We start from the raw sequence: 25,631 nt of genomic DNA on the forward strand, positions 1-25,631 counted from the left end.
ATAAACAACAGAATATGTCTAAATTAAAAAACTAAATGTTGTACTGATAGCGTCAGACAAACGCTAGGCTCAGCGTATTTATTTCACCAATGCTAGAGGCGCTAAAACTCGTAGCTGGCTCCAAATGATTATTTCAAGACAGCATTCTCATTTAAAAAATAAATAAATAAATAAATAAAATAAATTCCGCAGGAAATGAATGATGGAAAACTTTAGGAGTTTGAAACCGTATACCATGAAAAAGGCAACCAGCACATGTCTATAAGATGTCCAGACACTATTGATTATTATTAAGTATAATACTTAATCACGTGACCACCGCTACATAAAGATGAGTAATATAAAAACAATTGTTAACTTACTGGATTACTGCAAGAGCCATACAACTTCACAATATTAGGGTGATTTACACGAGAAAGCTGCCGTAGCTGCAGACAAAGGGACACAGGAATGCTTTATCAAGTTAAAATTGTTACTGTGCTTAAGCTATACTAATAAATCGCTATTATAAAAGCTGTAAGGAAAATAGCAGTATATAAAGTATTGTCACGGTGCTTTATTAGCTACCCCCAGACAATATAATGTGAGCCAATGAGACCACCTTTGGAAAAACAATGCTCAGTTTTGATTGACAGTCAAGGAGGTATTGAATTCATTTTTTTTTTTTTTTAGTTTACAACTGTTCATTATTGTTGTACTTTGAAAAGGACAGAACAGTACTGGATCATACTAAGAAGAAAAAAGTCATATTTTACATCGCATTCATGATGCTAAATGCGGTGAGGTGTCTTGCTTTCGGGTCCCTCAGCCAGTCAAGCTGACTGGACACAGGGAATCCAAATATTGCGTGTTGTTTGTGGAAGGCATATTCAACACTCAGCAGCAGAAAAAAAATCTTACTCATGCCTTTATCGCGTCTAGACTTGACTACTGCAATGCACGTTACTGTGGCATCAGCAAACGCAATATTCAAACACTGCAGTTCGTCCAAAACGCTGCTGCCAGGTTTTTAACAGGTACTAAGAGAAATGACCACATCACACCAGCCCTTGCTGCCGTTCGCTGGTTAACTGTGGAACTTTAGAATTGTTTGAGACTTCACTTTGTAGGCGTGAACGTGAGTGCGAATGGTTGTTTGTTTCTATGTGCCCTGCGATTGGCTGGCAACCAGTTCAGGGTGTACCCCGCCTGCTGCCCGACGATAGCTGGGATAGGCTCCAGCGCTCCCGCGACCCTCGTGAGGAGAAGCGGCTCAGATAATGGATACTTGACTGTGCAGGACAGAAATTAACTCAATTCTGTACCAAAACAACAAACATACTGCTCGTAGATTGCATTACATTGTAGAGGTGTGCATGTGTGTGCGCGTTTAAAACAAAAAGCTGCTGCAGCACTCTATTAAGGGAAATACCTCAACAATAAAGGCTTTTCTCTCCGATTCACTTTCAATGGTCTTGATCGCAACATCTTTTCCTTTCCACTTGGCTTTGCAAACCACTCCAAAAGCTCCTCTCCCCACGACCTGAAAATATTTGGTTTTGACAATGAGTGTTCCTTTGTGACAAGCGTTAATAAGACCACCCAAAAATCACGCAGCCTACCTCCTCTACTTCGATATCCTCGTAGTTAATTTCCTCAAATGGATATCCCGGAGGTGTCTCAAGCATGTCGGCGGAAGGTAACGACAGCGACATACCAGCTCACGTCAGCCACCTGCTGTTAAAGGAGAAACAGACAGTGCATTGATGAGTGATATGATTGGTTAATAGCCATCCCCACATTCTACGCCTACGTTTCTTGCGAAAGTTACTGAAGAGGCAAGCAGCCACTGTTTTCAACGGAGTTATATGACAGAATGTTGGTCGTCAACCTTATAAGAGCTCATTGTTGCTGCTTTCTCGAAGAGTACAGTCTTAGCAATTGCTAACATTTTACCACATACAAACCTACACAATCACAAGACCAACATTTAGTAATACCGCTTCCTTGAATAAACAAGTAAACGGAGGCCTACAGTACATTAGATGGCTTTTCACAGGAATTTAGCTTGCTCGTTTGGATGCTAACACTACATATCGGGGGCTCATTAGCTCACCAGCACTGGACGTGGAGGTGTCTATTATTCATGAACAAAAACTTCAACAATAAAGTCCTTTAAATAAAATGATGTTTCCTTGGCCCATCGAGACCTAGCCATAACTGGTCGAGCAGGACTGCTAAACGTGTATTTTTATTCTTCGCAGGAAAGGCTTCTCCAGGAAGTGAGTGCGCACTTCTATTTCTTCCCCCACCCCGCACACGGAACCCAAGTTTTTAATTCGATCCTTTTACAGAGATTTTTTTCGTCCAAATTTCGAGTTCATTTGACGACATTGTGACAAACTCTATATAGTATACTATATAGATACAAACTATCAATTGGATACCGCTGGACACAAAGCGACCACGGCGAAGACCTAAAAGTAGATGGATGGATAGATAAAATCATCAAACACACCGGAATACACTGGCAACAAATTGCAAAATGTCGTAGTAGTTGGAAACGTGAAGAAGAGGGCCTTCATCCTGCAGTGGGTGGATAATGGCTGATGATGATGATGATGATGTGTGACATGTGCACAAGAAGTATGACGAAGTAAACACATTTAGAGGGTAATCAAATCACACTAGACTAAAACAAAAAAAATATGTAAAATCTTGTAAAGGGGCATTTACCCAAATCTTACCCAAATTTGCCCCAACCCCAACTGCCAGAGGCGGGAGTATTTGCTATTATCATTTGTAATCGCATTCATTGATAGCTGGGATAGGCTCCAGCACGCCCGCGACCCTGGTGAGGAGAAGCGGTACAGAAAATGGATGGCTGGGCATTTCTTGACATTTGAATATATCTTGTCTCTGTTTTTCCATGATAAAAGTTAGTTGTCAATTTATTGCAGATAAGTGCCGCTTCCCCGCTCGAAAGAGATGGATTCAGCAAGGGAAGATTTCATCTGTATTTTACTCAATGGAACAAGAAACATTCCATTTTAATTTCGCATTGAGTAGTTTGACAGTTGCGCCGGTGTGTTCTTCCTCTACATAAGATTATTATTGTCTAGCTGTGATTATGCATTACTAATGGAAAGAGCGCAATCGTTACACATGCCCAAGTAATTCTTTGTTCAAATTGGTCACTAAATAACAGCATTGTTTGGGCGTAGCACTTTGAGAATTGCTGACTCGTTAGAAATTTTGGCCGGACACGTGTTTAGGTCTCAAAAAAGAAGACATGTCTGGCTAACAGAGGACGTCTGGTCACCCGACATCAGCGTGTTAAGCTAATGCTTACTTTATTTCAAGCTAGCTAGCTAAAACATGTTCTTGACACATCCATCTGTTTTCAATACTGCTTATCCTCACTCGGTGGGCAAGCGAGAGGCGGGGTACACCCTGAACTGGTCGCCAGACAATCCCAGGGCACATAGAAACAAACAACCATTCGCACTCACATCCACGGCTTACGGGCGGGGCCGGGCCTGTGCATAGGCGTCATAGGCGGTCGCCTCGGGCGCCATCTGCTGGATGGGCGCACTGCCAGCGCCCTCCTCCTCTGGAAAGACATTTAAATAAAATCCTAAAACCGTTTGTGACGCCCACTGGCGCCCTCCTTACATTTCTGTCTTGAAAATTATTTACCTATCGGCTTGTCCCTTTAGGGGTGGCCACAGCGCGTCGTCCTATCTCCTGCATCCTCCTCTCCAACACCAACTGCTCTCATGTCTTCCCTCACGACATCCATCGACCTTCTCTTTGGTCTTCCTCTCGCTCTCTTGCCTGGCAGCTCCATCTTCATCATCGAACCATCGAAGTCTTTGTCTCCAAAAACATCGAACCTCGGCCGTCCCTCTGATGAGCTCATTTCTAATTCGATCCAAACCTGGTCACTCTAGAGCGAACCTCAACATCTTCATGTCCGCCACCTCCGGCTCTGCTTCCTGTCGTCTCTTCAGTGCCACTGTCTCTAATCCGTCCATCAGGGCTGGCCTCACCACTGTCTTCTAAACTTTGCCCTTCATCCTAGCAGAGACTCTTCTGTCACATAACACACCTGACAACTTCCTCCACCCGTTCCAACCTGCTTGGACCCATTTCTTCACTTCCTGACCACACTCCCCATCGCTCTGGACCAAGTATTTCATTTTTATTATGCACAACCACTAAAACAAAACAAAAAATAGGTTGAGGGAAAAAGAAAGTTGGTTGAGAAAGAACAAAGGCGCAAGGTGCAGAAGATGCTTTCATTGTGGAAAGAAGGGACATTGGATAGACCTTGGATCAGAGACTGTCCAAAGGAGAGAGAGAGAAAAAAAAAGGGCTTTTGCACTCATTGTGGTGATCGATGGTGGGGGACCCAGGTCGTCACAGCAGCGCTTAACTGGTGATATAGAGTGGGTACAGAAAGTATCCAGACCCCCTTGAATGTTTCACTCTTTTTTTATATTGCAGCCATTTGCTAAAATCATTTAAGTTCATTTTTTTCCCACATTAATGTACACACAGCACCGCGTATTGACGGGAAAAAAAACGGAATTGTTGAAATTTATGTAGATTTATTCAAAAGAAAAACTGAAATCTCACACAGCCATAAGTATTCAGACTCAGTATTTAGTAGAAGCACCCTTTTGAGCTAATACAGCCATGAGTCTTCTTGGGAATGATGCAACAAGTCTTTCACACCTGGATTTGGGGATCCTCTCCAGTTCTGTCAGATTGGATGGTGAACGTTGGTGGGCAGCCATTTTCAGGTCTTTCCAGAGATGCTCAATGGGGTTTAAGTCAGGGCCATTCAAGAACAGTCACGGAGTTGTTCTGAAGCCACTCCTTCGGTATTTTGGCTGTGTGCTTGGGGTCATTGTCTTGTTTGAAGAATGAACCAGTTTGAGGTCCTGAGCACTCTGGAGAAGGTTTTCGTCCAGTATATCCCTGTACTTGGCCGCATTCATATTTCCTTCGATTGCAACCGGTCTCCCTGTCCCTGCAGCTGTTAAACACCCCCACAGCGTGATGCTGTCACCACCATGCCTCACTGTTGGGACTGTATTGGACAGGCGATGAGCAGTCCCTGGTTTTCTCCACACATGCCACTTACAATTAAGGCCAACAAGTTCTATCTTGGTCTTCTCAGACCAGAGCATCTTATTTCTCGCCATCTTGGGCGTCCTTCAGGTGTTTTCTAGCAAACTCCACGCAGGCTTTCATGTGCACTGAAGAGAGGCTGGGAAGCAATTTTAAGCGATAAAAACTGTAAATGTGTGTAAAAGCCCAAACTAAGTTTTGGGCTTCAAAGCACTGCCTGTAACTCGTGTAAAGGGGAGCGCTCTAGCCTAAAAAGCCCCAGGATTGGCTTGGAAAGCAGCCTGTGTGAAGTTAGGACTGAAAAGGAAAAAAAAGTGCATAGCAGGCGCTGGGAAGCATTTTTAAGCGACAAAACCTGCAAATGTGTGTAAAAGTCCAAACGTCCATAAGTTTTTAATAATCGTAATATTTTATATAATTTCGGAAAGCAGACCACAGTGTTCCTGTAATATTGATACAAACATAAATTGTAACTGAATAAAATCAATTTACTGGACAGTGTCAGTTCCATTTGTGGCAGTAAGTCGTTAAGGGCTCAAGTCATTGATAACTACCATGTAGTTCTGTTTTAGCAGATGGCTTTGCTGTAAAATGTAAAAACACAAAACAAAACATTAAGCACCCATACACAAACAGGAACATAGTTTATGCACTTATCAAGCACAAACAGCACAGTACTAAAAAGAAAAAACATAACATTAGTGTGTGTACCAACTATGGACATCCTTCATAATTTACAATCGCCACTGTAGGGTCCAGTCTTGAGTTAATACCATTCAGTCTCTTTCAGGTACACATTCGGGTGGGTACGAGGATTTGTCATAGCTTGAGGATCACAAGCTTATCCCTTAGTACAGACCATAAAATCAATATATGGTTCATTGAGTAAGTGATCAGCCAGTTTTACCTGCTCAACAGACTAGAAACAACTTTTTGTACACAACTGAGGACCAAACCATGCATACATTTGCATCCCACATGTCCACCACGAGTCAACAATCTCATTGACCATCTTAAATTAGTTCCTCCCCCGACTCAGGGCTCAAACTGGTGTATGCTACTGAAGGCTCCGAGACTCTATGACTGGGCTGGAGAGGGTCACTGGTACGATGGTCGACTGTGTTCCTGAACTGCTTGTAGACTCGGGGGTCCTGAACCACATAGGTGGATGCAGAGGAATAAACCGCCAGGCCCAAGATAATGATGAAGAACGACAACAAATAGAGGCAAGAAAACTGCAACACACAGGCAAAATATACATTTTCGATAAATGACTTTTTACTCGGCAACACTGAGACACTCAAACAGCCCTGAACATTCATTCAACACAAGCTAGTATGTGTCATGAGTTACCTCGATTGAAATTAGTCTTTTGTGTCACGCACTGCATTACCACACCCAAAGAAAACAAAACTACTGTTCACATGATGACGTGGCATCAACCGTTGACAGATGAAGACATACAGTTCTATTGGGGTGGGGGGGAAAGTCTTTAAAAAGTTAGCGCACAAAAAAAATGTAATTAAACGAAAATCCGGACAAGTCAAACGAGAGACTATGAATGCCATGCCACGCTATAATTGTTATTTTCTGTGAATAAGACCTTATCTATGTGACGGTAATCAGAAAACACTTATGTTTACGCGTCAAATAATAAAAACAATAAAAGGGCTTTGGTGTATTTTTTTGTGTTTTCAACCTTCAGAGAGGTCAGCGATCTGTCACCGACCGCACTTGCAGTGCTAAAATGTGTATGCTGCAAATAAAAAAAGAGGAAAAAAAGTCTTATTCTAACTCATGCCATAAGAATACTGGTGACCATGTATTCGCAAGTGTTACCCTGTAATGAAAGAGGAAGAGGCCACAGAGGAGACTGTATAGGTCAGCTGTGAGCAGAGAGAGGTTGATCCAGGTGGCACTCGTCTTCTTCATGACCAGCGGCATGAAGCTGTACAGGCTGAACGTGAAGGCGCTGAAGCCCACATAGAGAAGACCTGTCACACAAACAGAAGCGCTGTGCGAGATTGTTTTTGGGACATTGTATTGACACAGCATTTTAGAACTCCAACAGAGGCAAATGGACACAACTTGCCTATCTGCCAGTCCCAGGGAACCTTCAGCAGTTCTTTGTGTTCCATTATGGCCCTGCAACACAGCACACAGACTCCACATGACTGATGCCATATATATATATATATATATATATATATATATATATATATATATATATATATATATATATATATGCCACTGCATGTTTTTTTTGCCAGCTCGGTGACAAAGTGGTGTCTCCACAAAAGAAAATCGAAACTATACTGGCTTGTGTGCGCTGAGAAGCTCACACTTGCTTTTGCAGCTCCCACCCCGTAGTCATCATGGCCATATGCTGTAAAGTTAACATACTTGATTTTTTTCTGCAGACATCATGCAATTGTTTGAATCATATTTATCAAACAGAACACTGCAATAGTCAACAGCCTCAAGTCCCCTTATCTTGAGAACCCAATTGGAGTACCACAAGGATCTATCCTTGAGCCAATGCTCTTACATCAGTGACCTGCCTGTTGTCTGTCAGATGGATACAGATTTAGCAAACTAAACATGCAAACACCAATGTTATTGTGTACTTATTTTTGTTAGTTCTACATTTAACGTGCTATTGCCAACACGAACACTAATCACGTTATAGCGTACTTGTTTTTTAGTCTATTGCCGACATGTTTTTATGTTTCGGGAACTAAACGGATGGAAATTGGCACTTTTAAACTTTAATCATGCAAATTTGCTAAATGTTTATTAAGGTGCACTGCCCCGTCCAAATAAACAAATAAAGAAAAAAAGTCCCATGTAATTTTGAAATGTTGTTTCTAATGTCCTTTCTCATGTACGAAACAAATCAAAACTGTTTCCTTGCGAATAGAGATGAAATTGTAACTGTAAAAAAAAAAAAAAAAAAAAAAAAAAAAAAGGCTTGAATTGGCTTAGTTTTTTTTTTTCTGGCCGTGTGCATGTCCATCTGCTGCTCCACAGAATTTGTCTGTCATCATGTACCTGTAATCTGCCACAAAACCCATAAAGACACGGGCATATGCCAGTACGGCTCACTTCCTCTTAGAAAAAGGACACTCTTCTCACACTTTAGACCAGCGATTTCCAACCTTTATGGAGCCGAGGCACATCTTTTACAATTGTAAAATCTCACGGCACACCAACAAACAAAAATGTCACAAAAAGTGGATACATTAATGACTGTACGTACTTCCTGCCATCTAATAGAAGACCATTTATCTGTTCTGTCTGTCACTATGCCTCACTGCCATAAATAGAGGAACAACGATACATTATTTCTTGTAAATAAATAATGAGGTGTTCCGGGCACGTCCCACTGGAATGAGACACCGGGGACGACTCAGGACACGCCGGAGAGACTGAGTCTTTCGGCTGGCCTGTGAACGCCTCGGGATCCCCCCGGAAGAGCTGGATGAAGTGGCTGGGGAGAGAGAAGTCTGAGCGTCGCTGCTAAAGCTACTGTCCCCGCGACCCGACCTCGGCTAAGCGGTAGAAAATGGATGGATGGAAATTATTATTGGAGCAATTAAGTACAATTTTGTAATTTCCCACGGCACACCTGAAGAGCGCTCACGGCACACTAAAATGCCCCGGATGGTCCACCCGAAGGGCATTGGTGGTGGACTTGCCCCTGTCCCGCAGGTGCTGTAGCGGTGGGGCCCCCCTGTCGCTCCTCGGGCCTGCTTCCTCCTCTTTTCTCCGTTCATTGCGTCCCGCTGCGGTCGCCGCCTCCTCTTCTCGTGGGGGGCGGGTGGTCCCCTGTGGGCTCTGGGGCCTGCTGTGGGGTTTTCGTCCCCGCCTGGTCTGAGGGGATAGGTCCACCTCCCACACTCGGGAGACGGTAGTGGGTGCTGGCTGGAATGTGGGAGGATTCCCGGGGTCAGAGCTGCGGCGCTGGGTGGGGCGGGCCTCTGATTGGCTGTCCTGCCTGATTGGCCCTACCTGCAGGAGCCATGCCTCTTAATCACTCACTCTGCACACTCTTACGCCACTCACTGTAAATAGTTTTTCTTTATTTTTCACTGGTCACATCCAGGCACATACACGTATTCAGGGTTTCTTGGGGGCTAGTGTAGGGTTGGGGGGCGCGGGTGTCAGTGCTGTTTCCCGTTCCAAGCGCCCTGCTCCTGCACCCTGCCTGCCCCCCTGGATTTTAATGCATCACACACACTCATCCCCTTACTTTTAATGCACCACATACACCCATCTCTGGGTGGCGGTGAGTCTTGGGTGGGGGGTTGGCTGTTAGGCAGCAGTGTCTGGCATTCAAGTTTAATGCAAAGATGGTCTCTTGTGAACAAAATAGTGCTTATTTAGAAGCACTTTTGACTAATTTACTGTCAATTTAACTACTGGGTTTTGCTGTGGGATGACACAAGAGAACTACTGTAAATTCTCGTGTATAATGCGCATCCATGTATAATACGCACCCCCAAAGTTGGTGTGTCATGCACATCAACTTTGGGGGTGCGTATTATACATACTTATGTGTAATGCATTTTTACAATGCATGATTTTGCTTCTACCCATATGATGAAAACATGAAGTATTAGCTGTATATTGTTAGTTTTTTCAAAGGATTATTTTGAAGTTAAGCAAATTATTTGAACACGTAATACTTTTCTTTTTATTTACTTGCTCTTATTTTGAAATTCATAGCCCTACTTTTATTTAGTAAATGAGAAAAAACGCACAGTTGTGCTCATATGTTTGATTACCGAGGCAGAATTTGTAAGATGGGTACAATTATTTTAAGAAAACATCAAGCAAGTTAAACTGTCAAGCATTTCAGAAAAGCATTATCATTAAACAAAACATAACCATGAAGAAAAGAATGATGTTTGTTGTTGAGTATCAGTCGTATTTAAAAAAAACTAACTATATTTAACAAATTATGCCAGGGTATGTAAACTTATGAGCACAACTGTACATATAGGCAGTTATACCTACCCCTCTCATATTGGAATGAAAGTGTAGGCTACACCTTTTTCATAACCTCTAGGTGGCGGTGGCATATTGGAATAAAAGTGTACCAGTTTTTCATAACCTCTAGATGGTGGCATACATTTATAAAATGTGAAAGTGTTTTTCCATTTTCCCCTATACCTATGTATAATGCGCACTATTGACTTTTGACCATTTTTGGGGGAGAAATTATTCTCATTATTCACGAGAAATTACGGTAATCACTATTTTTTGGTCAACTCACATGTGAAACACTTGAGTCTACACCCTTAGATTTAGACTAGATCACTTATGTAAATTGGTAAACATTTCAGTTTATATGACTTGGAAAATTCTCAGGGTTTTAGATTTATTCATTCACTCACAGTTGGATGCCACTGAAAAACGAACCAAAGAGACCCATCATGCCCAGGAACTCCACGCGACTCAGGTTCTTCACTATGAACTCCTCACAAACGTTGGAGATCCCGTACAAAGTTGCTCCTCCCAAAACTAACAGATCACCAAACAGCTTTTGTTCCCCTAGAAAGGGAAGAAGAGTATGAAGAAAATAAACTAAAACACTTGGATTTATGAACTGTGAAGAAAATTGGTTCGTATTTTACCCTTACCGTTGGTAGAGACTTTCTTTTTTTTTTAACCCCCGATACCTCTTGTATACAACTGAAAACCGTGGACCCTCAGAAGTCAAACACAAACAGCTCCAGGAGGCCGACCTTCAATTTTGTATTCGGAATAGAATTAGGCGGCACGGTGACCGACTGGTTAGAGCGTCTGCCTCACAGTTCCGAGGACCGGGGTTCAATCCCCGGCCCCGCCTGTGTGGAGTTTGCCTGTTCTCCCCGTGCCTGCGTGGCTTTTCTCCGGGCACTCCGCTTTCCTCCCACATCCCAAAAACATGCGTGCTCGGTTGATTGAACACTCTAAATTGCCCGTAGGTATGAATGTGAGTGCGAATGGTTGTTTGTTTGTATGTGCCCTGCGATTGGCTGGCAACCGGTTGGGGGTGTACCCCGGCCCCTGCCCGACGATAGCTGGGATAGGCTCCGGCACGCCCGCGACCCGCGTGAGGAGAAGCGGCTCAGAAAATGGATGGATGGATGAAATAGAATTAGTCCATCTCAGGGTTCAAAGAGAATCCTTTATTTATCGCACACTGGAGAAATTCATAATTTCCCCAGTTGTAAATATTCTTTAAAACAAAATCTAAGCGGACACAATGTTGTTCTTTAGCCATCAAACAATGTAGTGGCGCTTTGAAGTTGAATGTCATACAGTTGGGAGTGAGACCAACATTTTCATGAAAACTACGCCCCAATGTTCAAACAATTAACCCTAAATCCTAATTATTACCACCACTAAGTATGAATTGCTTGAGGTTATGTTTTGAACAAGTTTGCCATTTTCAGTTTCGGCGGTGGCAACCACCTTGTATTGTGTATCCCTGCTATCGAAATATAAATCTCAGGGCACGTACAGACAACCAATCACACTAACAACAAGGGCCTATAGGCAATTGAGAGTCCTCAGTAAACATAAGCCTCGGGATTTTGGAGGAAGGCAGAGAAAACGGATCACCTGACTGAGGCAGATGTTCTCAACACTTGTTCAATGTGTTGTTGCTCAGTATCACGCAATGATCTGTCACTAAGTCAGATGGACAGCTTGAGAATTGCTTGGTCCTGGCAGACGTCGAAGGCATACTGAGCACCGTTGAAGTTCACAAAGGTTTGAGAAAAGGACAGTAGCGGAACACAGGGTGCTATGTACCGACTTGCACAATAACAGGACGACGTCAGCATCTCCGTGGGGGGGGGGGGGGGGGGGGGGGAAATCATGGAATTTAAACAGAAGACAGTACGTCGATACGGTGTTTGACCGTGTACTCACCGAGGCTCTGCTGCCGGCCAAGTAGGACGTCAGCCCCCACCGTGCACCCGAGACCCAAAAGACACAATACCGTGCCTGCAATGTGGACGGCCTTGTACCTCACCAATAGAAAGAACCAGGACAGCAGCAGGACCACTGGGATGACAAAGCAGTCTAACAGCTGACAAGAGAAAGAAAGAAAGAAAAGAGAACCAACACGTGCACAAATAAATCATACTAAAATCACTGATGTGAGCAATGAGTGATTGTTTGCCAGACATAAAATGGCATCCTTGAAAATGCACAAGTAATCCATCCGTGTGCGGTTTTGCTCCCATAAATTTGGTCCTTTTCCGTCACGGCCTTTGCCTGCAAAGTCATATTTTGCGAAATCTAAAGCGCACGTGTGATCGGGATTTGTAGTGCTCATAGACGACGCACAATACCGACAGCTAAATAAATAAAAGGAATGTCACTGTGTTCACAATGTATTTGAACACTGTATTACTTCAATTGTCGAATTGATGTTTATTATTAAAGCTTGGCACTTAAGAAATATATATATATATATATATATATATATATATATATATATACACTGTACATTTAACTTATTAATTTCCAACACAATCAACGCAATGAATAATTCAACTTATAACAAGGAGGTAACTATTAACAATTTAACAACAGGGTTTCATGATATATCAAAATGAGACCAAGATGAATCATTTAAAAACTTTTTCCCACTATTTATTAACCTCAAATGGAAAAAAAAAACAAAAATACACAGGGGAAGTAAAAATAAACCACTGAGATAACGTGGTTATAAATTGGGATGTGGCCGTGTTCCGAATGAAGCAGTCACATTCAAACTCATGTTAAATGAGGGTCACCACACACTCTCCTTACAATTGATGACAAAGAGGGTCATGTTTTTTTTGTTTTTTTTTGGGTCCAAAGCAAAAGGGCCACTTGGGGCCTGTGTGTGCACCTGCACGTGCCCGATTATGCGGTACAAATGCTGCCGAGCAAAACCAGAACAGTTGTTCTGTTGCCGCACTTTCTCCATCAATATGAAATTGCATTGTCCCCTTTCAAATAAACTGATTAATAATAATAATAATAAGATTTGCATCCATCTGTTTTCTATACCTATATTTTCTATACATTTTCCTATTCCGTGCACCGATATGCGCGTCGCGCGCGCGCACGTGCCAGCGCCCGTCGCTCGTCAGTCAGTCACAGCGGAGGAGAAAGAAGCGCAGCATGTCAGAGCGAAAGGAGGAGCATCATTTGGACATATTTCCCTGCAGTAAGCTCAAATGAAGCTGTAAATGATTGTCACTTACGCACAAAGTGCGTCACGTGTTGCGGCAATACCACAAATCTTACTAAACACCTGACAGTCAACCGCATTAAAGAGCACGATGACCTGCAGAGGACGAGATTAGTGGAGAGTGAGAGGGAGTGCAGGGGAAATGCCCCCAACACCTGCAGCCCTGCAGAGAAGCAGGCAATATCCAGGTATGGTGAAATACATCACAGGCATAAAGACATAGATAAATGGGAGCGATGGACAAAGAATACCAGAACGGTTGTCTCCATTTTGCATGAACACATATTTGACGTATTGAATTTCATTGATTGATTTATTGATCCATCCATCCATCCATTTTCTGTGGCGCTTATCCTCACCAGGGTCGCGGTCTATCCCAGCTACCTTCGGGCGAGAGTCGGGGTACACCCTGAACTGGCACATTCATTTATTTAGTTGGACGAAAATGTCCCCCCCCCCCCCCCCAGTGTAGGCCTTCAGTCACATTCCTGCTGTCATCTTAACACAATTCAGTATCACTTTTAAGTTGAAATTGTATCACAACTCAATTAAATAGAAATGAGTTAAATGGTATATTCCAAGTAAAACTGTGGCTATTTAGTCTAGTTTTGGTTGTGTGTGAGTTATACATCCCATAAAAAGACGATCATTGTTTTCATAGATGACACCCAAAAGCTGCAGAGATTACAAGACGTCTGGGAGAAATGATCGCCAAGGACCGACGGCCCATATCAATTGTAGAGGACAGCGGCTTTAGCGCATTGGTTAAGACTTTTGATCCACACTACACAATCCCAATGACTGCATCTTGTCACTTCATTGACAATTGGCAAATGCAAGCGTTTGCTCCGGAAACTCGTTGTTTCTCTGGTCAGCACACAGCAGACGTTATCAGTCTGGAGCCGAAAAGAAAAACAGACGAGTGGGCCATAACGCAGGAGGCGACAGCAGTTGTCACTGACAACGGTGCAAATGTGGTTTCTGCAGTTCACAAGGCTGGGCGGAAGCACGACCCTTGCATCGCTCACACCTTCAACCTTGTGGTAAAAGATGGCATAAAAGCATGACCTGAAGTTAGCATAAATGAATCCAATCAGTGGAATTCAGATTTGTACATGTTGGAGAGGTTGCACAAACAGAAGGACGCGGTGACCACAGCTCTTCGTCTACTTTTGAAGAGCTCCCAGTGCTTAAATCATGAAGAGTTTGTCATGAGCCACCCTGCGGTACCATGGTTGGAGCCTGGGTGACGCCTTGCGCCATCTTGCCCTCTCTCTCTCTCTCTCTCTCTCTCTCTCTCCCCCCTGCTCGCTCTCTTTCCAGCACCTTCCTCGGCCGCACACCTGTCACCAATCGGCCCTCGTTACCACTTGCAGAAAAGCCTGCCAGATCCCAGAAACTCTTAGCAGAGTATTACAGCGGCTCCAGCGTGTTTCCTCTGTGTTCATCGCCACGTGAATTCTACCGCCACGCCGTCAAGCAAGCCTCCTGCCACCCATTCCCTGCCTCCGCTACCTGCCAGCGCACCTCAAGGACCATCGACATTTTTCTCCACGTGAGCTCTACTATTCCTCGTCTCCTTTCTGACCTCCGTGTCCTCAGTGTTTCCTCCGTGTGTATCGCCACATGAATTCCTATCGCCACGCCGTCGAACCGGCCGCCTGCCCTCGTCACCGCTTGCCACGTGATCCCTGCCTCCACTACCCACCAGCGCACCTCAAGGCACAGCTACATTTCCCCTTTTCAATAAACTGTTCATCACAACCTCGCAGCCTTCGCCTGCACTTGGGTCCGGTCTCCATTCGGACGTGACAGAGTTCTCCATGATCCACCTAACTGTTGAGGCCTTGAGACCCTATGAAGAGGTGACAGAGGTTTCAGAAGTAAAATATGTCTCTGTGTCAAAAGTAATCCCCATTGTGTCACTACTTCACAGAGCAGCTGCAACCGCTGAGCATCAAGGTAGCTCTCTGTCAGCAGAGCTGGGACTGCAAATTCAACGCAGGTTCCGTGGGATTGAAACCTGCTACAGTCTTTCTGCGATCGCTTTCCTGGATATCAGGTTTAAAACCGTAGTATTCGGTGACGAAGACAATGTTGAAAACCTGAAAAAGCGACTCCTCACTGAAATGCAAGAAACTTATCACCTAACATCCGAGTCTTCTGCAACCCCACAGGCAGCTTCTTCAACACCTTGGCCAAACTCCGCCTCACCAGGGAGTCCTGCACCTAGTTCCAGCTCTGCCCCAGTGAATAAAGGGATATGGGCTGGTTTTGGCAGCCCAACAGCACTGCAAAACAGGTGTTGATGCACTTACTGAAATGCATCGCTACGTGCAGCAAAAGCCAGTTCCAAGGGACCAGGACCCATTACTTCGGTGGAAAAGCCACGAGCGAGCCTTCCCGTCCTTAAGCAGACTTGCAGCCAAGTACCTCGGAATCACTGAGAGGATATTTCCCAAGGCAGAAGAGTTAGTGAGCCAGAAAAGTAACAAAGTGAAGGGGGATCATGTCAACATTCTGTTGTTTCTAAACAAAAACGTATAAATGTAAAATGAGTGTCCATCTACAATGTGAACTTTGTTGCAGTTTGAGTTCTAACCTGAAGACCACTCTGGTCCAAAAAGAATTATATCTAATTTTCTCTTTTTTTGAGAGACTTTTATTTATTTTCATTTTTTTTCAAAATGCGATTTTTCTCAGATTTTCAGTTGACCTTTTGGTTGCATAGATTCTCTTTAATTGCTCTGATTCAAGAAAAAAAACAAAGTTTGATATTTGGCAGCTTGTTTATTGCTGATACAGTGGCATTAAATAAATTTTCATCAGAATCAGAATCATCTTTATTTGCCAAGTATGTCCAAAAACAGTCAGTCTTGTCTCCGGTAGTATCATAAGTTCATCATCACATTCACAAGTTTTCATTGTAAAACTCATTTTCTTCCCCCCATATACACAAGTTGGACATATAAAAGTATCGGTATTGGCATCGGGATACTAGCCTTGGTATCACCCGGTATCGGATCGAAAGGAAAAAGTGCCGAATTAAGGTTTTATGATTTATACGGGAGCTATTTCACAACCGACCACGTTAAATATATCATTTCTTAAACATGACATAATGACAAAGTCACCACAAAGCATAAGAGCTCGGTGGAAAGTAGTGCTTTAGTATGATCGAGTATTACAACTAACTTGTTATACTTCTACGGAAGCAATATCAAATTGTTGCCTCCAAAATAATCTAGAGTTAACTTGTGATCATGACAATTGGAGCCCAGTAGAAATGAATTCACTTGACATGAATTGATATGGATTGTTTCACCTTATCACCAAATGTATGCTCCTCCAGATGCAACGAGAACATTCTTGAATTTCCCGACTTTGAAAACCGAGTCAGTAAGGTCAGCAAATGACACATCAATATGATTTCTCACATTCAACCAAATCAAATACAAATACCTGTACACTGGGCAGTGTGGTGTATTGGTAAGCTTTTAGTATCAGGTAGTTGGCCTCGATGTCTATCAAACCTAAAACCATGTACTTCCACCAGCGCTGCTTCAAAATGGCCAACAAGTTTCCTTCACCTGGTGAAACAGCGAGACGCACACACACACACACAAAACGGAAGGATAAGAAATATTCGTCAATGAATAGGCATGCCATTTGAAAAAGAACAATGTGATATTGGTTTTGTTATTTTGTGACTCTCATACTCATTTTATAAGATGAAACTGCTGAGTAAACATATTTTTTCTGCAGTGGAACAACTGATGAATGTTGACCCATTTGAAGAAACTGCGTGTCTGCTACCCTGCAACCTACGCTGATATTAAAAATGTCAAGCTACAGTACGTTCCATCCATTATTCTGTACGCGGGTCACGGGCAAGCCGGAGCCTATCCCAGCTATCTTCGGGCGAGAGGCGGGGTACACCCTGAACTGCTCGCCAGCCAATCGCACTCACATTCGCACCTACGGGCAATTTAGAGTCTTCAATCAACCTACCGCGCATGTTTTTGGGATGCGGGAGGAAACCGGACTACCCGGAGAAAACTCACCCAGGCGGGGTGCCGGGATTTGAACCCCGGTCCTCAGAACTGTGAGGCAGATGTGCTAACCAGTTCGCCCACCGTGCCGCCCGCAGAAGCAACAGTTCAAATAAAATAAAAGGAAAATATTCAGAACACACCAGTCGGTATTTCCGCATACAGTTCCACAAACACGTAAGTAACTCTTGTAGAAAGTTTTCCGGGCAGGGTGGAAGCTGTTATACTGGAGCTGCAAATGGACACAACTATTTTCTTCCATATTCTGTTTTTAGGTGGTTATAGCCAGGTGTCCTATAAGGGCCATATAACAGACAGTATACTCTGTGTGTACCTTGCCTGACTGCCAGCGTGGTGGTGTAGACCAGAAACAGCATGATGTAGCTGAGAAAGCTCTGGAACACTGGTGTGCTGGCGTGGAAGTCATCAGCCAAGTACTTGCTAGTCAGGCCGATGGCACAGATCAACAAGGACAGGACCTGACCTAAGGCCAATGTCACCAGCAGGTCCCTGCAGGGGACAGAAGACATACTGTATATAAACTCAAACGTCCTTGTTTTATGGTTCCATAGCTGTTTTTGTAAGCGTGTATTAACAATAACTGTGCTGTACTGTGCGTTTTTCGTCCATGAAAGAACCCTACAAAACAATAATTTTGTATTGTGCAGTAATATGGGTGCATAAAACCAAATATTTGTTCTTTACAGATTCCCATGGGCTCACCACCTGTGGGAGGGGCCATAGGGGCGGGGTGCAGTGTGAGCTGGGCGGTGGCCGAAGGCGGGGACCTTGGCGGTCCGATCCCCGGCTACAGAAGCTGGCTCTAGGGATGTGGAATGTCACCTCAATGGCAGGGAAGGAGCCCAAGCTGGTGTGTTAGGTTGAGAAGTTCCAACTAGATCTCGTCGGGCTCACCTCCACCTATGGCTTGGACTCTGGTACCAGTCATCTCGAGAGGGGTTGGACTCTCTTCCACTCTGGAGTTGCTCACGGTGAGAGGGGCGAAGCACATACTTATTGCACCCCAGCTCAGCGCCTGTACATTGGGGTTCCCCCCGGTGGATGAGAGAGTAGCCTCCCTGTGCCTTCGTGGAGAGGGACGGGTCCTGCCTGTTATTTGTGCCTATGCATCAAACAGCAGTTCAAAGTACCCACACTTTTTGGAGTCGGGGTGCTGGAGAGCGCTCCCGCTGGGGACTCCATCGTTGTTGTGTTGGGGACTTTAATGGTCACATGGGCAATGACAGTGAGACCTGGAGGGGCGCCGTTGGGTGGAACGGCCCCCCGATCGGTACCCGAGCGGAGTTGTTATTGGACTTCTGTGCTCATCACAGATTGTGCATAACGAACACCATGTTCAAGCATAAGGGTGTCCACACGTGCACTTGGCACCAGGACACCCGAGGTCGATGATTGACTTTGTGGTCGTGTCATCGGACTTGCGGCTGCATGTCTTGCTGAGGCGGGCCGACCGGAGCTGTGGCCGTAAGGTCGTCGGTGCATGTCGTGACGGAAACCCCCGAACACGGTGGTGGACACTAACAGTGAGGGATGCGGTCAAGCTGAAGGAGTCCTATCGGGCCTTTTTGGCTTGTGGGACTCGAGGCAACTGATGGGTACCGGCTGGCTAAGCAGAATGCAGCTTTGATGGTCGTTGAGGCAAAAACTGAGGCGTTCGGTGAGGCCATGAGAGAAAGACTTCCTGACGGCTTTGAAGAAATTCTGGTCTACCATCCGGCGTCTCAGGAGGGGAAGCAGTGCACTCTCAACACTGTTTATAGTGGGGATGGGGCACTGTTGAACTTGACTCGAGATGTTATGAGTCGGTGGGGAGAATACTAAGAAGACCTCCTCAATTCCACCGACACGGCTTCTCATGAGGAAGCAGAGTCTGGGATCTCTGAGGTGGGCTCTCCTATCGCTGTGGTTTAGTTCACCGAGGTGGTTAAAAAAAGCTTCCACGGTGTCAAGGCCCCGGGGGTGGATGAGATCCGCCCGGAGTTCAAGCCCCTGGCTGTTGTGAGACTGTCCTAGTTGACATGCCTCTGCAACGTCATTTGGACATCGGGGACAGTGCCTCTGGATTGGCAGACTGGGGTGGTCGTCCCCCTTTTTAAAAAGGGGGATCGGAGGGTGTGTTGCAACTACAGGGGGATCACACTCCTCAGCCCCCCCCCCCCCCCCCCCCCCCCCCCCTGGTAAGGTCTATTCAGCGGTGCTAGAGAGAAGAGGGTCCGTTGGGAAGTCGAATCTCGGATTCCGGAGGATCAGTGGGGTTTTCCTCCTGGCCGTGGAGCAGTGGACCAGCTCTAAACCCTCAGCAGGTTCCTCGAGGGTGTATGGGAGTTCGACCAACCAGTTTACATGTGTTCTGTGGACTTGGAGAAGGTGTTCGACCGTGTCCCTCGGGGGGTCTTATGGTGGGTGCTTCGGGAGTATGGGGTACCAAAACCAGCGATACGGGCTGTTTGGTCCTCGTACGACAAAAAGTTTGGTCCGCATATCCGGCAGTAAGTCGGACTCGTTTGCGGTGAGGGTTTGACTCCCCCAAGGCTGCCCTTTGTCACCGAATCTGTTCCTAACTTTTTTGGACAAGGGTGGCGTGACCCGACCTCGGATAAGCGGAAGAAAATCGATGCATGGATGTTCTTTACACAAATAATAAACTGTATGTCAACAAAGATAAGTGAATGTTCCATAAAAAAAAAAAAAGTCTCAAATTAAAAAGACGAAACAGTTGAAAATCAATGTTCTTTTGTGTTCTAAAACGTAACTTTAAGTCAAACCTTTTCAAAATCTTAGATAAACTGATTAGATGGCACTTCGAGGTCATGTTTGGAAAAAATGTTTGAGACCACGGCCGAATGGCACATGATCAGAGAGAGCGAAGCACAAGCGTCTGCTTTCGAAGGAGGAAGTGAGTTGAGGACAAAATCTTTTTTTCAAATGCAACTAAAATTGGAATCATGCAAAGTTCCAAAAGCAACTGTCATTTATTTACACATTTTCTCCCGGTGATGTCACGGATTATAATTGCATACGTTTTGTGATTACATTCCATAATTGTAGTGACTATGGCCCAGTTGTCATGGCAACCCCAAGAACTGCTAAACTGTTGCGCTCCTGCCTCCTGAACCTCAACGAGCCAGATTGCGTTCACAAGACAAAGGAAACCCGGTTTATACCACCTGGAGCCGTAAAACCTCCCCGTGACTTGCACGGGCGATTGGGGGAGGAAGCGATTGATGACTGTTGAACAATGGAACACGATCACCCCCGGTGGCGGGTTAGAGTCACTGCCTGCGGAGATTCAAATGACAAAAAGGGTCCCAACGTTGGTAACAAACAAACCTCCGAGAATATTCCAACTGTGTGCCTTGTCATTCACGTGTCAATTTTACAGGTTGGGCGACGAAGACTTTGAGGACCGTCCTCTCGATTTGAAGCCCAACAGTACGAGATGATGTCGTATCGAACAATTAGTCGATTTGCCGAGCCTAAAGTTTCGACAATTATTCCGTACGCTTGATCTATGAGTAAGAGTCCAAAGTTGGGAGTATTGGACATGAATATGTGATTTGAAAGCCATTTTTCTTGCGGGCCACATTTGCGACTAAATTCCAGTCGATGGGCGCGGCCTTCTCCACTCGCCCTGTCCCTCAGACACGCCCGCTGGATATTTAACCCTTCGACTTCCGCCTTCTCAGTCGCTTGTATTACTCTCTCTCGGTTTTTGGCGCGGTGCCCCTTTCGGAGACAAAAGATAGTTTGATTGTAACGTTAAAACGTACGTCGAACGTTCATTCCCAAAACGAATGATGCTTTTTGAACGAATGATGACCAATATATGCTACATAATCTAGTTACATGTAATTAGTAACTCCAGGAGACGGATTACAAATGAACATAGAGTGACACACTGGCCTCACATCCAAATTCCCCAACGGTGGTAATTTGAATGGATTGTTTTAGGTTCATTTGAGTCTTTTTGTCTCCCGTCTACTCTTAAGAAAAAAACACGATGGGATACAATACATAAAGAAACATGATGTCTTTCATACAGCTCTTTGACAAAATGAAACTTCACTTGAAAGGTGAATGTATTTGGACAACTGGAAAATAAAAGATGAATAATATGTAGTGAGGCGGCACGGTGGGCGACCGGTTAGCACGTCTCCCTGACAGTTCCGAGGACCCGGGTTCAAAACCCGGCCACGCCTGTGCGGAGTTTGCATGTTCTCCCCGTGCCTGCGTGAATATGCTGATGTGCTTCTACTTGAATTCCAAAGATGCATTACAAATACCACAACATTGACGCGTGAACTTTTATCTCACAAGGCTGAGAGTAGGTGACTGTGTGAACACATTTGTTAGGAGTTCTAAAAAATACATGGTGTTCACCTCGTGGGGTCATCAGTCAGCCACACGTGCTCCCACCAGCCCTGAGAGAGCAGCGTCACAAACCATCGCAGCGATTCTCTCCACGCACGGGTGAGGCCCTCCGCGCCGGTTCTTCTGCCTTTTTTTTGGACACACTGTGGCGGTGGGCAGCCGTCCTCCGCTTCACGTCCACCTTAATGTCCGAGCCCTTCTTTTTTAGTTCAGCGTGTTCCGTCTCCGCAGCATCGACAGCCGTACACGCGCTGTCCCATTCGCTCTTTCGCGTGTTGTTAACGCCGGAGGACAGCGTGCCGAAGAGGATTTTCTTGCGCGCCTCCACTTCATTGCGCAACTTCACATTCAGAACAATCATTTTGCTCATTTTCCTGTTTTTCGGATCACGCAGAGATCGGCATCTCAGGTGCAGGGTTGATTGAAATATGATTTGCATATTCAAACGTGGGCGTGGACAGGGAGGGGTCGGCGACTCCAACACGTGCGCTCATGTCCACGTCGATCGGGACGTACGAAGGAAAGGTGCTTGGATTCACGAGTACGCAGAGTTTCATACATCGGAATATTTTTGTGCGTACGACGTTTTCTGGATTTGAGCGTACGCCATGTTTCAGGAGGAAATCCACGCAAGTCTTTGTACATGAGGCCCCTGGTTACTTCTGACTTGATATGAAAGTGCACTTATCCCCTTCATTTCTATATATATATACACTGTATAGTATAAACCGTGATAACACAAAATTAAAAGCCTCATATCGTGCTGCATCCATCCATCCATCCATCCATCCATTTTCTACCGCTTATCAGAGGTCGGGTCGCAGGGGCAGTAGCTTTAGCGGGGACGACCAGACTTTCCTCTCCCCAGCCACTTCATCCAGCTCTTCCGGGGGGGATCACGAGGCGTTCCCAACCCAGCCGAGATGTCTCTCGGCTGGCCTGGGTTGTCTCCTGGGGTCTCCTCCCGGCCACCTCATCTGGCTCCTCTCGATGTGAAGGAGCAGCGGCTCGACTCTGAGATCCTCCCGGATGACCGACCTTCTCACCCTGTCTCTAAGGGAGAGCCCGGACACCCTGCGAAGGAAACTCATTTCGGCCGCTCGTATCCGGGATCTCGTTCTTTCGGCCACGACCCGCAGCTCGCGGCCATAGGTGAGGGTAGGAACGTAGATCGAACGGTAAATCGAGAGCTTCAACTTTCGGCTTAGCTCCTTCTTTACACCGATACACCCCGAGGTCCCCCTTCTTAAAAAGCGGGACCGCCACCCCAGTCTGCCAATCCAGAGGCACTGTCCCCGATGTCCACGCGATGTTGCAGAGGCGTGTCCACCAGGACAGCCCTACAACATCCAGAGCCTTGAGGAATTCCGGGCGAATCTCATCCACCCCCTGGCCTTGCCACCAAAGAGCTTTCTAACCACCTCGGTGACCTCAACCCCAGAGGTGGCAGAGCCCATCTCAGAGACCCTAGACTTTGCTTCCTCATGGGAAGGCGTGTCAGTGGAATTGAGGAGGTCTTCAAAGTATTCTCCCCACCGACTTACAACGTCCCGAGTCGAGGTAAACAGCTCCTCATCCCCACTATACACAGTGTTGATGGTGCGCTGCTTCCCCCTCCTGAGACGCCGGACGGTGGACCAGAATTTCTTCGAAGCCGTGCGGAAGTCTTTCTCCATGGCCTCACCGAACTCCTCCCATACCCGGGTTTTTGCTTCAGCGACAACCAAAGCTGCATTCCGCTTAACCAACCGGTACCCATCAGCTGACTCTGGAGTCCCACAGGCCAAAAAGGGCCGACAGGACTCCTTCTTCAGCTTGACGGCATCCCTCACCGTTGGGTGTCCACCAACGGGTTCGGGGACGGCCGCCACGACAGGCACGACCACCTTAAGCTCAGAAATTAAGTTGTGTGTAATAATGTGACCACAGCTCCGGTCGGCCGCCTCAGCAATGGAGGCGCGGAACACGGTCCACTCGGACTCGATGTCCCCCGCCTCCCCCGGAACGTGAGCAAAGTTCTGTCGGAGGTGGGAGTTGAAACTCCTTCTGACGAGGGGATCCCGCCAGACGTTCCCAGCAGACCCTCACAAAACGTTTGGGCCTGCCAAATCGGAGCGGCAAATTCAACTGTTTCAGCATGGGAGACCTTTTCCCACCACGCAAATTGTCTTTACCGTTCCTGATCAAATGCTGTGAAAATGATTTAAAAAAAAAAAAAAATAATAATAAATAAATAAATAAATAAAAAAAGAGCAGATAAGAAAGTGGAGAGGAGTTGTGTTGCGCGTAGCCGTGCACGCGCGGGCTCACCCAGTCGGTTGAGCTCGTGTTAAGAAACCAAGTTCAACGAATGAGCGAAGCCAGTGACGTTTATTCGGATTATGACGATCGTCAAAAGTTGCAGGTTTGCATGACGCCACGCGCCTTTGCAGTCAAAAGAGGTGACACGTGATGTGACAGGTCGAAACAAAAGGCGCGTCCGCAGCGCCGGCCGTCGCTCCCCGCCCAGCGGCGCATATGAAAGCATCTCGTCTTACCTGCTCAAGACCTCCCTGACCCGCCGGCACACGCCCGGTGCCGGCGTCCCCGCGCCTCTGGGCAGGCTCTCCGCAGTGGACACGACGGGCAGCATCGTTTCTCGAGCGACAGGAGCGAGAGAAGACGGCCAGTGGCCTCGAGGAGGAGGAGGAGGAGGAGGAGGAGGAGGAGGAGCCTCCTGTGCTCCGTCTTGCACGCTGGAGATGCATTGGTGTCTTCTCATGTTTGTAGCCTGGAAACTGTCATACAAAAATACAATCAAAATCCTGTGAAATATTCCTGTATGACGTTATTGATGAGAAAGCCTGTTTTCTTTGTGATGGGATGCACTTCCTGTCTGGGGTACAGAAAGTCTGGTGTAAACTTAGGCGTCAAAACAAAGGCACATTCAAGCTTTTCGAAGTTCGAATGAGCTCAAGTTGCAGGGAACGACGTCCGAAGAATTGTCTCTGAACGCTCAGTTGGACTTTGATGTGCTTCTGTTCAAGTCGACGGGCTTTTCTCGGGCGGCAACCGTCGAGGCCGCCGCAACGGAGAACCCTCACAACAGTCTTACCTGGGTAACGGTGGAGGTTGCACCTTCTCCCCGTGCCCGCGTGGCTTTTCTCCGGGCACTCCGGTTTCCTCCCACATCCCCAAAACATGCGCGGTCGACGACAATATCGGGCTGTATTTTTAGGGAAACGTTCAATTAACTTTGGCAACAGCACTTTTTTTTTTTTTTTTTTTTAATTAAGCATGAAGTCAAATAGCTGCCTGGTCAACATGTGGAAGGGACAAGACAAAAAAACACACAAGCAATAACAAAAAAAGTGCATTTCTTTATTTCAGAGGCCCGGTCAGTCAAGGCGGAGCCTTCAATTTGGAGAAACATACTTCGACACGACGACTTAAGAGTCGGGACGCGCGCACACAGAGCCACGTGAACTTCTTCTATTTACACAATGAATCACTCTCTGCCTCAGCAATACTTCCGCTCACGTTTGGAAGATTATCGAAGAATTTCTCTCTGAAATTAAGCCAGATTTCCGCAGCGTGGCACAAAGCCTGGTTTCATATTCATCTGCTGCTGCTGAGTGAAGTCCTCAGTGATAAACAGCAGCTGGAGATCGAAGAGAGAGAGACTCAAGCGGACAGACTGTCCTCTCATCATGTTGCTGTGTGTCATGAAGGGCTATTTTCTCTGGCTCAAAAGAACATGCTGCAGAGGTCCTGGAATTTCAGTTTATTGTAGTACAAAGGCTGGTGGCAGGAAGCGAGCGATCCAGCTCTGACTCCCGGCTTTGTTCGCG

General features: G+C 45.8%; 2 protein-coding genes across 6 annotated transcripts in view; both read right to left on the reverse strand.

Annotated features, from left to right (window-relative positions):
• Positions 1-2,262, reverse strand: part of map3k7 (mitogen-activated protein kinase kinase kinase 7) — a 52,888-nt gene extending 50,626 nt beyond the window's left edge. For 3 of the 5 annotated variants that reach the window (XR_009770281.1, XM_061704001.1, XM_061703998.1), the window contains exons 1-4: positions 2,096-2,262; positions 1,602-1,716; positions 1,412-1,522; positions 363-428 (exon numbers count right to left, since the gene is read on the reverse strand). Coding sequence is in view for 4 of the 5 variants with exons in the window: in XM_061704001.1 (XP_061559985.1) it covers positions 363-428; positions 1,412-1,522; positions 1,602-1,694 (270 nt within the window). In the remaining variant the exon portion in view is untranslated. The remainder of the gene's footprint in view (positions 1-362; positions 429-1,411; positions 1,523-1,601; positions 1,717-2,095) is intronic. The other 2 variants (XM_061703999.1, XM_061704000.1) reach the window with 2 other exon arrangements.
• A 2,434-nt stretch (positions 2,263-4,696) lies between these two features.
• Positions 4,697-25,631, reverse strand: part of LOC133417066 (solute carrier family 35 member F1-like) — a 34,058-nt gene continuing 13,123 nt past the window's right edge. Inside the window, exons 5-12 of the mRNA XM_061704535.1 lie at positions 24,339-24,578; positions 17,744-17,919; positions 16,820-16,947; positions 12,043-12,202; positions 10,518-10,674; positions 7,211-7,263; positions 6,958-7,112; positions 4,697-6,353 (exon numbers count right to left, since the gene is read on the reverse strand). Coding sequence (XP_061560519.1) covers positions 6,132-6,353; positions 6,958-7,112; positions 7,211-7,263; positions 10,518-10,674; positions 12,043-12,202; positions 16,820-16,947; positions 17,744-17,919; positions 24,339-24,578 — 1,291 coding nt within the window. The 3' untranslated portion in view covers positions 4,697-6,131. The remainder of the gene's footprint in view (positions 6,354-6,957; positions 7,113-7,210; positions 7,264-10,517; positions 10,675-12,042; positions 12,203-16,819; positions 16,948-17,743; positions 17,920-24,338; positions 24,579-25,631) is intronic.

The sequence above is a fragment of the Phycodurus eques genome, chromosome 18, assembly GCF_024500275.1.
Source record: "Phycodurus eques isolate BA_2022a chromosome 18, UOR_Pequ_1.1, whole genome shotgun sequence".
NCBI lineage: Eukaryota > Metazoa > Chordata > Actinopteri > Syngnathiformes > Syngnathidae > Phycodurus > Phycodurus eques.